We start from the raw sequence: 15,069 nt of genomic DNA, 5'->3' as shown, positions 1-15,069 counted from the left end.
CCTCCCCACCTCAACTGTGTCTTTCTTCTGCAGCTCCTCCCAGCACCAGCTTGCACTCCCAGCACTATGCTGGCCCGTGCTGCAGCAGCTTTCACCACGATCACTTTGGCATGCTGTCAGCATTTTCTTCATCTATACCACAGCCATTCTGTCCAATGCATATATCAGCAAAGCCTGAATGTTGGATGTCGGATGGAAGAAGAGCATGTCTTTAGCTGAAGGTGTCTCCATCTGCACAGTGTGGAAGGGGTATATCTAGTTGCTGTAGGATCTCGCATCTCCCCACCTGCTCAGGCACATGAAATATGCCTGAGACCTGACTCTGCAAAGCAGATAATTGAGATGTTTCCTGCAGGTCATTTCTGTATCCTCCCGCTTCTCACATGCTGTGGTTACACTGGCTGTGCTTTCTTCAGGGCTTTCCACACCACTTGCTGTGCCTGGAACTGTAAGCCACCAGTGTTTTAACTCGGGACTTTTGGGTCAAGGGTTATGTTTTGCAAGTTGCCCTCTGTGTCAGATCATGTTAGGAATTGTTTTGCATCAATTTTTTCCAAGCTGTGTTTTTGCTCCTTGAAGATTCCAAAGCAATGACTGTAGTTAATCATTCTGTGTGCCACATGGCATTTGTTAGCTTTGAAAAATGTCTGCAGTTGCCTATTACATCGAGTAGTTAGAAGAGGAGAAATAAGGGACCAGGTTGCTACTCGTTTTTAAAGAAAAGCTACAGTTCAAAGCCACAATTCAACTGTTGGGCAAAACAGGCTCTCATGTGCTGTTCTCTTATGCTCTGGCAGAACATTAACCCTGCATACGTCACCTGAGAGCAGGGTATGGCATAGAATGCATGTTTGTGCCGAAATTTGTCCACCTTCAAAAAATCACCGTCTGAGTTCTGCCAAACCAGCAAGCTTGAGTTGGCTAGAGAACATACTGCATGAGAAAATGGGATATTCCATCTCAAGCTAATCTTATTTCCCCCATCTAGATTGAACAATGGAAACATTGAGTACAGAATACTTTACCATGAAAGGGTTATGGAATAAGAAAGCATTCAGACTTTTTACTCATTTCTCTACCTGGGAGTTTTATGGGATAGTGCATAAGTTAAAGCTCCTCAGGGGCAGCTGTAGCTTGTACTCTGGTATTTAGTCTGGATTTTGTGCAACCATTTACTACGCTGTTCAGTAAAGTCAGTCAGGTAACCCCAGCATCACATGGTGCACACAGCACCTCAGGGAATTTGTGTGGCCTGCACCTGAAGAGTGCTGTGTGTGCTGGCTGAGCTGGTGGCTTTCAGTACGTGTTTTCACCCCGTTTTTCTCTCTGCAGATCTCTTTGTATCTGAAGTGTGTTAATTGCTAGTACGAGACTGGGAGAGGCAAAAGTTCCACTCAGATGTTGGTTGGGCTCTGAAAGTGCCCCATAACTCCTCAGCTAATATTCCATGCCTCTTCTTGAAGGACCACTTCTTGAGGCAGTACAGCTGTAAGCTGATCATTCCTGTGCTTATTCTCTGAATAATGAAATGGTTGCTGCCTCACACGCTTCTTTTTCCCCAGAGTAGTTCACCAAGAGACCTCCTAACATATCAGGAATAACTCTGTGGAATATGTATGGCTGTGTGGTATTTTCTAATTAATTTGGCTAAGGTGCAGGAAATTTTTCACCTTTAGTTTACTTGGAATAGAAGTTTTAGTTGTCTTGCCAAAAAAATTGATCTCCAGAGTGGACAAACGTGAAGGCTGAAACAGGTTCAGCATGCAGGTCACAGGGTGCCATTATCAACGGGAAAGATGGTGGACTCATGGGAAGGGCAGGACTCCAGGAGCTATAAACCCAGTGCAAAGCTGGGACATTTGCTGCGCTGTGAGCACTTTACTTGGCTTCTCTGCCTCAGTTGGTAAGAGCTTAGGGTGAAAGCTGTTGCATGTGAATGCACAGCAGCATCGCTAATGATTCTCAGGACCACTGTGGTCAGCCTTTCTCTATGAGTGAGAGAAATATCCTAAGTGCTGTCATCTCCTTTCTTCTTCCTAGAGATGCTTACCATTTGACATAATGGCAAGTATTATCCTATCTGTTCATTACAAATGAAATTTTTTCCCTTTCTGAGTTCTTACCTCGTACAGTATTTAACTGGTCATGGTCAGAGTAATATCTAATGTTTTCTGTTCGTGCACAAATCATTTTTAGTGTTTGGTATACAAAGTTCCAGGCTTCAGGGAATGCCAGGTTCACAGTGCCCCATATAGCCATTAATACTTCCTTCCAAAATTTATTATTCTTTAATCTCTCCCATAATATATGAATTACAGTCCCTAGTGGAAATTCCATATTTTCCTGCATATATCATTTTAGTTTTTGAAATTTTACGGTACTGCCATAGTTTAAGATTAATATGCCACCCTTCTATTCCTTTGAGCAAGAACCCGATCCAAGCGCAGTTACTTCGCATTGCAGAAAGCTTATTTTACCTATTCTGAGTTAAATTTCCATTTTTATGGGGTTAGTAGTAAGTCTTTTGCTTTGGGGACTGCTACAATTTATTGTTGTTCTTGGGGAAAAGTAAAGCTTGCTCTCCCAATAGATACCCACTGTTTTGTAAGTGAAGAGAGTAGGATATTAGAAGGGGAACGTGAAAAAATCTGGAGCTTCAGAGTTTTTCCCTTAAGGTTATTCATAAGCTGTCTGAGAAGGCAAAGCAGGGCACTGGAAGGGATTTTGTCAGTTGTTCCTTGCAAGGCAGTCTGAGCTGGTTGAACAGTTCTAAACTCTAAGCCAGTTCCTTTGGTGATCATCTGTTAGTGCTCTAAGAGGGCCCTGTTACTCAAAACAATAGATAAAAAATAGTTTATGGTTATTTTCAAATGTTGAAATGTATCTACTTTGAAGCCTGCTCCTGGACATGCTTTTATCTTAAGCACACTCGGCTTCCTGGTTAACCTCCATGGATCTGTGGCAGAGGGAGGATTTGGCTTCTCTGTAGGTGCCTCTTTCAGGCTTTGTGGTTCTCTGTGCACTGATCATCCAGGCAGCAATCAAAGGAGTTAAACCTTAAGAAACACTTACATAAATGTGTGTGTAGTTAGTGGAGTTAGGCTCTTGAATTTCATATTCGCCAAATGGGTGGGGTAGAAACTTTTCACTTCCAGAAGCGGTGAGCGTACAGTCACGGATGTGAGGCTGAAGTTGTCTCCCATCACTAATGTGCAGAGGTGTGAAGACATTGCTGAGAGGTAAAGGAACACAGAACTGCATTCTTTTCCACTGTCCAAGCATGCAACCGCTTCCATAATAACCCCTTTCATAAAGAGATTGTGCTCCATATGACAGCAGTGATGTATTGTGCCCTCTGCTGCCATTATAACATTGTTCTAGTATCTCACTTTTCTAAATTATTAGAAATCTTTTTCTAATTCCCAGTCTACATTTATTTGTTGCCAGTTTATAACAATATGTTCTTGAATTTTTTTTTATTTTAATCTTTTGTTTAAATAATTCTTCTCTTTCCCTGATGTTTACCCAGCAAATTATTGTTTTGTTGGTAGCCATAGTCTTTCTCAGCCTTTGTTTTTCTAGGCTCAAGGAATGTGGCTGTTTTGCAGAGACAGACCCAAGTTCCTCTGTGCTTGCTTCAGGCTGACTGTAACAAGCCAACTCAGATGTGAATCTGCCGATCCGTATTCACAGAGAACAAGGCTGGAAGGAGCACTGAGAGGTCCCCCAGGCCATCCTCTACCCAAAGCCACCAGCCATGCTGGCCCTCAGATGTCTTGCATCTCAGCCGTGCTCAACTCAGCACAAAGTGCTCTTGCTGCATGATCTGCTGAAGTGAGGGCCAAAACCACCCAGTTTGTTGTCACTTAAGGATTTTGGCTTTCTGTCCCAGCAGTATTTGCTGATAATGGAGCCTGTTCCATATCCCAGGATTTCTTTCTGCACAATTACTTCCATCTCAGGTTGATTTCTTAATTAGAGCCAGGCTGAATCTGTTGCTTTGTTTTCTGTGCACTCTTACTTTGACAGTTCCTCTCAAGGTGGGGATTATTTGTGTGCTCAGGCATCTGTGCAATGTCTGCTAGGTCTGGATATCCCTGTGAATGGAGCAGTTGTGTGAGTACTGCAGCTTGCACTCATGTGGCAATCTGCCTTCTGCCTTTCCCTTTCTGCCAGAAAGTGCCAGCTGGCTGTTGATGTTTCCTGTTGGTACAAACTTTCTGTGTTGCTAGAGGGAAAAGGAGAGAGACCTTCTAGGGCCAGCAAAGCAGAGGGGAAAAACTCTGCTCAGGTCGTCTTGCATAAGACCAGAAAGGTGAACTAGACAGTACAGCACGGCCTAGGGAGCATGCATATGCCTTGATAAATGAATTTACAGGTGAGCAGTGAGCTACACTTGGACTGCTGAGAAGGGGAGGTTACATCTGGCTGAGAGTTTGGTGATGGTGAAGTTCAGATGGCCACGGTCAGACAGATCTGGAATGCCAGGGATTACATGGCAATCTGCAGGGGAAAATTCCCTGGGAAGGTTACAGCTTCGTTGGGGAATTTTCCCCCGTGGATTGCCAGTCTGCTCCCAGAAACACCTATAGACATCCTGGTTTATGTACGTTGTCTTCCTTTCCTACTGCACTACAGTGTCATACTAAAGCTGTGTTCTTTCCGTGAAAAGTCAGGCTGTGGCAGTGTTATTGGCTAGTGTCAGAGCAGTGGAGCTGTCATCACTGTTTCTTATTTCTAGAAGTGTTTAGGGGACAATAACCTGATCTTATAATTTGTGCCTTAAAAAATCTCCCTGCTCAGTGTATCATAGTGGTTTTTATTGCAAAGTGTATTTTATCCCATTTTTCTTTCCCAAATGCTTCAAAGTGTTAGTAGTACTTTAAGGAGAAGACACCAGTGTCAGCAGTGATGGAGATGAAAGATCTGCTTCTTTAGAAACCTCCTCCTAGTAAAGATTGCTTTCTGGAAGAAATCAGGGTGAGACATTACCTACTCTGAGGACTCACATCCTCAGTGGGAGGCCACACAGCAGAAAAAGTAACCTTCTAGTTGAGAAAATTCATCTTTGAGAGACAAAAGACAGTACAATCAATGGCAATAAAAACATGAAGTAAACTACTTTAATAATGAAATATTTCAAAAGAAATCTGGTTTGTGAGGTCTCTAATCTAAAAGATGTGCAAATGGTATTTATTGTATGCAGGGGTGTTGCAGACTCATTGGCTGAAGTCATTGATGAAACAATTAAAGGTCACCATTGAGGGATTATAGAACTGAAAGAGAGATCTGCCTTGGGTGGAAAGTCATTTGTGTGTTTCACCCAATTTATTAGGTTTTTATAGGGCCAGGAGAGAGAGATTACAACATTGTCTCTTGGGTCGAATGAGATTATATGGCACTCTACTCTAAATAGTTTATTACACCCTGAGCCATTGTAGCATGTATTCTGAATCTTGCAGGAAAAGAACAGGCAGATCATTTGAAAAACCTTCATCAGACAAAATCCAGTAGCTGTCAGACAGATCCTGACCAAGAACCACTTTCCAGGGAAGGTTGTAGAACCATCCTCATTCACCACAGATTTAGGAAGGGCTTTCACGTGGGCAAGAGCTGCCTCGCTCTTCCCATTTTCTTTCTCAACCCAGAGCTATTGAATGTGCATCACCAGATTTGTCACCAGATTTCCTGAGGTGTCTAGCAAGAGTATCCCAATCACCATCTGTAGACCATTTCCTAAGACTGCCATTTCCAGCAGAAATAAGAGGGAAATGCTTTTTCTTTCTGCTTACTGCCGGTTCCTTAGTTTTCTATAAATGCTATTTGGGCATCATTATGGCTAAGGACTTTTAAATGGAAAGTTTTTCTTCTGGAAAAGGAAGTGCAGGTAGCATTGCTGTCTATTTGAAGACATGAATTTATGTCTAGAAAAGGAGGAAAATGAAATCTTCTGGATCCTAAAAATTCCAAGGTGGCAGAAATAAGGAAAAAAATGTTTGAAATAAACAGGGAAACTATGAAGAATATAGTATTTCTTAAGAGAAATCCCTTTCTGGAGCTGAAACTAAAAGACACTGACAGCAGATAACACTATGGAGAATTTAAATAATACAAGCAATCTGCTCTCTTGAAAAAGCTGGACTCCCCTGCTTAGTTGTACAGACTTTCTATGTGCCACCAGCTGCAAATGTATCTGTACTCCTGATGCCATTTGACTGCACACACCGAACAGTGGGGACCTCATCTCGTTGTAAATCACCATGAAGTACTTGAGCAGTGTTCCACAGTAATGTGCTGTGCTTTCTATTTGTGTATACATTTTATATGCACAAATAGTTGCTTTGAGTTGTATATTTGTGGCATTTTGTTTAAACTCTCTTCTTTCAGCTGTGTAGAATATAATGAGAGATAACTGGAATTGTTTATAGCCTTGTGTGCCCAAAGCACCTGAGACTCTCATATGACTAAGATGAGTTTGTTAATTGTCAGTTTGCTTTAATGTAATTATGTTGGAATATTTATTTCGTTGTTGTTATTCCATTGCTCTTATTATTTTTTATTTGTAAGAAAATATTCAAGGTAAAGATATATATGTGTGTGTATTTTATATACACATGCATGTGTGTATATATTTATAGATACGTATAAGCAGTGTAAAGCAATGTGATGAATAAGGCCATCGCACGGTAGCAGGCAGGTGGGCAGTGAGGCAGCTCTCCCAGCGCTGTGTGCGAGTGCTCACGCGCCCGCCGGGACGGCCCGTCACCTTCCTTGCCGCTCAAAGGCAGCTCAGTGAGTGCTTTACGGGATCTCCTTTTCGGGGCTTCAGCTGTATAGTCTGTGTCTCTTTGCTAAATTGGTTTGAAAGCAGCTGATTGGTTTGAAAATAGTGCCCTGGTACATTGTGTTAGTTGATAGACGAGTGGCCAGGGCAGAAAACGTATGCAATCCTATAGACTTGATTTGAGCCTTGCCATAAGACATGAATAGCAGGTGATTAACTTTTCCAAGGTTGGTTGGTTGTTTTATTTTCAGTGCAAATGATGTTGGCATTTGGGGCAGACTTTAATGAGAGCCAAAGAGAACAAGAGCACTGAGCGTGGCCCTGTGCTTCTGGCAGGTGCTGAGGAGGGGCAGCCCCGTGCGCAGAACATGTCCTTACCCAGGCCAAACTGGAGTTCTGGTTTCCTCATTGCTTGGCTTAGAATTAGGCTCTAGGTGAAATATGAGGAAAGTGCATTACTGGAAATACAGATACGTAGGTATTTTCTGACTGTTACTGAAGTTCCATGCCTGAACAAGAACCTGTATCTATATGGGCTGGCAGGTTTGGTGGCATTTAGAGTATAAATTATGCATGATTGAAATGAAGTGTATTTTAGTAGCAGATAGCTGAAAAGCCTTGCAATGTACTCCTAATTCAGCGGCATTGCCTTGAGCTACTCTGAGGCCTCCTTTTTAAACTCAGACATTAGCACAAAGCACACCTCTGACTGCAGGCATTTAAAGATCAACAAGGGCCAAAAAAGCTTTTAAGATCCAATGAAACCAGGAAAACAACCATGTTGCCTTTCAGTGTCAGGTTAGATTGCCTTCTTATGAGTGCAGCTATTTCAGGTACAGAGTGCTTAGTGGTTTGGGTCTTGTTGTGTGGAGAAAGTGTTCCCCAGAAAACATCTGTTTCTTTCACCTGCAAACCGCAGTGTGCTGTGAAAAGGCAGGGCTGCAGCCGCAGAGACCCAGGGGGCCGAAGGAAATCTGGCTCAAAGGGATGAGCGTGGTTTTCTGAAACATGGTATCAAAAAGAGCACTTAAGAGGAGACAATGCTTTTAGAGTGCACCCTACACTGCAAATTGGGCCGGTCGGGTTGCTTGGAAGCTTGAAATTCTTCCTGGATTGCCAATACCATTTACTTAGCAGCAATATTTGCATTCTGCTGAGAATTGTGCAAGAAGAGTTTGTTTTCTTTTTCAGTGACTGTAAAATGTTCACCTTTTCTGTTAGAGAACAGGAAATCCCACTCTCACCTGCAGCTTCTCAAATCTGTATATGCAGTATAGCTGCTGCTTTCCCTTTTATGTTTGTGTGCTCATTTTTATCTTATCATTATTGAAGTTCAGGTGTAGCTCTCATGTATGTTTTACAAGTGTAATACTACACCCTTGACTTGTAAAAAATCTTTATAGCACATTATAAGCCAACAGATAATGTAATGTTAATATTATGCTATATATTACAAATGTATATGGAATATACAATAAAAACCCTCTCTTTATTCCTTTTGAATGAAAAAAACCCACATTATCTTAGAAGTAGGGATTTATTCACTAAACCTACAGGGATTTACAACTGCTAGCGAGCTGGCTTGCCTGGCTCTGGTTTTGGTTTCCCACAGCAGTGCTTATGCTGGGCTGGAGAGGCATTTCTACTTGTTTTGATAAACTCGTTGTGTGGCTCTTATTGGCCGTGTCATCCAAGGTGGAACAGGGGAAGTTCTAGCAGTTCTTCTGGAAGCGTACTGGATATTGTTTGTTCTCTTTTAAAGTCATGGGGTGGAATTTCAACAATTTAATCAAATGGGCTTCTAATGGCTGCCTTTTTTTTTTTTCAGAGGACGACATGAATAATTACATCAGTCGATACTACAGCGAGCCTAGCAGTGGTAAGTTTTTCTTGAAAGTGTAAATGCGAACGGCATTTTTGCATTGTGCTGTGTGCTGTAAACCAGGTGACACTGACCAATGATGTCGACCTGTCCTGGAGATGAAATCCTCTGTGGCTTCTCTTGGTTTGCTCTGTGGAAGTCTGTACACAAATAGTAATTCCCTAAAGGTTGCAGGGCCCCCAGTTTGCCCCTGCTGAGGGCACTCAGAATGAATAGTCTGGAGGTCTGGGAGAAGTTAGTTGCCCTGGCTGGGCTGCCCAGGCTGCAGGGCGGGCCAAATGGGCCCGAGAAGGAAGAGTGTGGATGGAAGTGGGGAGGTGGCTGAGCCCAGCACTGTGTGGGGAACCAGCCGGGAAGGGACGCGGTGGTGAGGAGTGGCCCGAGGCTGGGTGCCGAGGGGTGGCCCTGGCGGGTGTGCTGCCGCCGCGGCACGCTCTGTGCACCGGACGGGGCTCGGGGGGCTGCGCGGGCACCCTGGCAGGGGTCGTGCTCAGCAGGGCTGGGCGGGGGTGCATAGATATATATTTTTTAAAGTGTGTGTATAGGCATAATGTATTTTTATTAAATATGTATATTCCTATATACACCTCCCCATATATACACAGGGATATATAAAAAAATTATGGGTGTGTCTGCATATGCACATAAGTATAATGTAGAGAAAATACTTATGTGTGTGTGCACATGTGTGTGTACATCCCACATATACACACACAAACCCAGATATACACACATATATATTAAAGGACATAAGTAAAAATATAGACATAAGATTGTGCATGTATGTATGTACGGTATCAGATATGTATCCCCAAACATACATACATGCCCATATATATATGAGGAGATTTATATACATATTATGGTATATGTGTGACTGTGTATATATATAAAGATATATGAACATGTCTCTATACATATAAAGATGTGTGAGGGGCTGTGTCTGTGCATATACGTAGAAATTGTATATAAATACATAAATATCTAAACATATATAAAGATAGATGCAGCAGGGTGAGGGCTGTGTGAGAAGGAGAGATGCTCTCAGAATATAAGTATATATATTATGGACACTAAAAATGTATCTATGTACATGTATAATGTGCTATATATTTATGTCCCTACATACGTATACACACAGAGATATATAAAGATGTGTGTGTGACAGTCTGTGTATATACATACGGATTTTTAATGTATTCTGTATTATACACAAAATGAATATGTGCATCTGTGTATATATATATGTTTATATAGAGAGAGAGTCTTATTTATGTATATCCCCATATATATCCCCGTATAATACATGGAGTTATGTATTTATATGTTCAGGTATGGGTATGTGCATGTATACGCATTACAAGTGTGCTGGGAGCGGCTGAGGGACCTGGGGGGTTCAGCTGGAGAACAGAAGCTGAGGGGAGACCTTCTGATCTCTGAACTGCCTGAAAGGAGCTTGGAGCCAGGGGGGGTCGGGCTCTGCTCCCCAGGAACAAGCGCCAGGAGCAGAGGAAACAGACTCAAGTTGCACCAGGGGAGGTTGAGGTTGGATGTGGGAACAATTTCTTCCCCAAAGGGCTGTGGGGCGTTGGAACAGGCTGCCCAGGGCAGTGCTGGAGTCACCATCCCTGGAGGGGTTGAAAAGATCCAGAGATGAGGTTCTCAGGACATGGGGCAGTGCCAGGGGTGGGTTATGGTTGGACTCTGTGATCCTGAGGGTCTCTTCCAACCAAAGTGATTCTATATGAATATAAGTCTATGTATGTTTCTATATATGTAAATATCTACAAAGGTGTTTGTGTATAAAATACGGATGTATGTGCATATGTAGATAAAAGGTATAATTTATCTATATCCATAGATATGGATATTTATATAAAAATATACATCTGTCTGTGTATACATATGTAAGTCTATGTAAAGATACATAAAGGCTTGTGTGTACATGTGTATAACCACATATACATAGATATATAATATATAATACATATATATTAAAAGGTGTGTGACTATATACTTACAGATTTTATATGTATTCTATACTATGTTTATAGTGTGTGTATGTATACAGATATAAATATAATGTACATGTCTATCCCTAGAAACTGCATATACATATTTGTATTAATTATGTAATATATATATAAAGTGTGTGTGTGAGTGACTGGAAATACATATATTTTTATTATGTATAATATGTATTACATATAATTTTGATATATCCCTGAATGTATGCATATTGTGGAATAGTATAATGTGTTCTATCTATATCCCTATACGTAAATTGCCCATATATACATACACACAGAGAAAAAAAAGAGGAGAGGTGAGAGTGCGTCTGTATATATTTGATCTAAAAATAGATAATTGTATACATTTTAAAAGTGGGTGTGAGAGAGAGCCTGTGTCTGTATATATACATCTCTCTTTTATCCGTATAATGTATTATTTAATCCGTATAATGTATAGATTTTATATATAAACTGTTGTGTATATATACTCATGTAGGTACATGGTATTTTTAATATATATATATATATATATATCTCTATCTCCATCCCTATACATCCCCCATTAATGTCTATACATATAAAGCTATTTATGTGTATGTGTGTATGCAGACAGATATAAAGACAAGTAAAGATATGTGTGTAGCTACATAGGTATTTTATATATGTATAAATATATATGAAGATATATCTATGTGGGTGGATGTCACGGAATAGTTTGGTTTGGAAGGGACCTTGGGTATGTGAGAGCCTGTGTATATATATTATATATTTGAAAATACATGAGAGTATATATATAGACGTATATGCATTATGTAGAATATATATAAAATGTGTGTACATATATAGGTATATTATAAATGGGGATACTTACACACAGACATTCTCTATAAATTTGGATAAATGTATATATAAAGGTATCTATATGTTTACATAAAATCTGTATATATGTGTGTTGAAGACTGTGTATCCATCCACATAAATTATATATATTTCTATTTTTAAAGGTATGTGTGTACACATTTAGGTATACAGTGTGTATATCCCTTTATATACATTCCCATTATATACATGGCTCTATATAAATATGTATGAATAGGTGTATGTATGTTTAGATAGACGAAAAGGAGGGGGAGATGTGGGTGACTGTGTCTCTGTATATACATATAATTTTGTATGTGTGTGTGTTCACGTATAGGTATATTTTTTACATCTGTCCCTATATATATGTTCTTCATGTTTATACACAGACAGTGAGATATATAAAGGTAAGCACTACATGTATTATGAATTATACGTGGGGCAGATATACACACACACGTATTCTCCATATCTAGATGGATAAATCTATATATAAAGATTATTTGTATATAAAATAGGGGGTGGGGGTTGAGAGAGACTGTGCATGTATATGCCTAAGTATTCTATACAATATGTCTGTGTCTGCACAAATGTCTGTATATGGTATTATTCGTAGATGTATATGTCGATGTATATCCCGCTGTATACATCCTCATCGTTTATTTGGGAGATGTTTAAAACAGTGTATCTCTGTGCATTTGTGTGCATACATATATACATGCACACACATATATTGTTTGAGAGGTATCATATGACGTGGATAGATCAGTGTGTGTTTCCATGTATAATGTATTGTGTATGTATGTCCCTATACCCACCTTCCCCATGTACATACCAGCGGTGCCGGGGTTGGGCCAGGGCCCAGGCAGGGGTTTCCCAGGAGGTGCCTTGGCTGGACCGTCCCCAACAGCTCCCACCGACCCGACCTGACCCAACACGGCCCCGCGGGACGTGGCGCAAGGAGAGAGCGAGCGAGCGGCTGCACCCCGAGCCCTTCTGACACACGCTGGCTTGCAGGGAGTTAGCGATAAACGTGCCCATGTGCGAGAGACAGCACATCTGTGCTCCCTTTAAAGACAGAGAATGAGACCTATTTAAGAGGGGGACTGTATATTATATACTACATGTATTGTCTGTGTGTACATACATATGTATACTGTATTATACAGGCGGCTCCTAACACACACACTCTCCCCATATCCGTATGCATAAATCTGTAAATCTATAAATATTATGTGCACATAAAACATGTGTGTGAGACTGTGTATAGGCACATACATATACATTGTATAGAATATGTGTATGCACACATATATACGTATAGGTATATGGCATTATTTGTAGCTCTGTATATTTCTATATTCATCCTCATTATAGACATGGTAATATGTATGAAGATATGTGTGTGTATACAGCTATGTAAATAAAGGGTGTGGGGGGGGGGGCGATCCTGTATGGGTATAACGGATCTTTACTGTATAGCCCATAAATAAGTATACACATACAAATATATACAGACATATAAAAAGATAGGAGGCGTGTGTATCTGTTTACTGACAGATAATATGTATTTGAAGGAGTGACTCTGTACTATAGGGTGTACGTGTGTGTATATATATAATGTCTGTACATTTATACATACAATGTATACATGGGGGACCATGTACTATTGTGTGTGTATATATGTACAGACCTACACTTTATATACCTATAATAATACATGAGTTTCATAGATACACACACACACATATTCCCCATATCTATATGGCTAAATCTTCGTATAAAGATTAAGTGTATGTAAAATGGCGGGGCTGTGGGGGGTGTGAGAGACTGTGTGTCTATATACCTAGGTGTTATATATAATGTCTATGTGCATATATAAAAAGGTATATGGCATTACGTATAGATGTATATACAACCCCTGTATACACAACCCCACAATATATTTGGAGATTTATAAAAAGTTGTGTGTGTCCATACAATGTAAGAGCTGTTTAAACAGGGGCTGATAGGCATTCCCCAGATATATACACACAGTGAGATACATATATATTTATTTATTTGTATTTATGTTAAAGGTAAGTATATGGCTGTGTGTGAGAGAGCAAGAATGCGTGTGTATTCTATTTAAAGATAATTATATGTATTAAATGTGGGGGGACTATGTACTATATGTGTGTGTATTTATGAAGTGTTTGTACAAATATAACTATATTATACATTGTGCTCATATATACGTACACAGAAATATATTTCCCATATCTATATGGATAAATCTCTATATCAAGATTGTATATATAAAATGGGAGTGATGTGTGTGAGAATGTGTATATGCACCTGTTCTTTATAGAATATGTACACACATATATATATATATATATATATATATATATAGGTATATAGTATTGCATATAGATGTATATTCCTCTGTATACATTCTCCCATAATATATTTGGAGACTGTAAAAAAGTGTATCTTTATCTATATATGTTTGTGTATATAATTTAAAAGCTGTATAAATAAAGGGGGGGGGAGGGGAGTGTTAACGTGTATGTATAATGTATTATATATGTATATCCCTATATGCATTCCCCAGATATATACATACACTGATACAGATATAGATTTATATATAAAGGTAAGTATATGTGCATATCTGCTCTATTTAAACATAGAGAATTTTATATATTTAAAGCGGGGGCTACATATTACAGAGTACATGTATCAAATGTCTGTGTGTATACGAGTATGTATGCTGTATTATGTGTGAGACTCCTTATACACACACACTCTCTCCATGTATCTATATGGATAAATCTATCTGTAAAGGTTATCATCTGTATGTAAAATGGGCAATGTATGAGAGACTCAGTGTGTGTGTGTGTGTATATATATATATATATATATATATGTATATATACACACATATATGTATATATACACACATATATGTATATATATACACATATATGTATATATACACACACATATATATATATACCTAGTATTACATATAATATGTGTGTGTGTAAATCCATATATAATTGCTTAAGTATTACATATAATATGGATGTGTTTGTGTATAGGTGTATATAATATGTGTATCACTGACTGAGCATATGTTTTCTATGTAAAGACAGATAATTATAGGTATTTTAAGAGCAGACTATATTATATAGTATATGTATCAAATGTCTGTCTGTATGTATACTGTACTATATATGGGATGGATACAAACACACACGCTGCCCCCCCCCCCCCCCCAACTTCCCACTCATATCTATGTGGATAAATCTATATGTAAATTTTGTGTATATAAAACAAGTGTGTGAGACTGTATAGAGAGAGAGACACACACACCCCCCTATATATAGTACTGAATAGAGGGGCACACACACCCCTATATATATATATGTATAGGGTATTACTTATAGATGTATATCCCTCTGTACTAATCCCCATTAACCAATTGGTGACATATATGAAGATTGTGTGTCTATAAATATATCAATATAAAGGGGGTCATGTTCATG

At 39.5% G+C, this 15,069-nt stretch overlaps 1 protein-coding gene across 6 annotated transcripts in view; it reads left to right on the top strand.

The window, feature by feature from the left end:
- Nucleotides 1–15,069, top strand: part of TMEM266 (transmembrane protein 266) — an 85,888-nt gene that overhangs the window by 66,177 nt on the left and 4,642 nt on the right. For all 6 annotated transcript variants that reach the window (XM_065076223.1, XM_065076224.1, XM_005515459.3 and 3 more), the window contains one exon: nt 8,613–8,663. In XM_065076223.1, coding sequence (XP_064932295.1) covers nt 8,613–8,663 — 51 coding nt within the window. The remainder of the gene's footprint in view (nt 1–8,612; nt 8,664–15,069) is intronic.

This window comes from Columba livia, chromosome 11 (genome assembly GCF_036013475.1).
Source record: "Columba livia isolate bColLiv1 breed racing homer chromosome 11, bColLiv1.pat.W.v2, whole genome shotgun sequence".
In the NCBI taxonomy this organism is placed as follows: Eukaryota; Metazoa; Chordata; class Aves; order Columbiformes; family Columbidae; genus Columba; species Columba livia.
The sequence above is the reverse complement of the archived record's forward strand: the minus strand, read 5'-3'. Positions and strand labels throughout refer to the sequence as shown.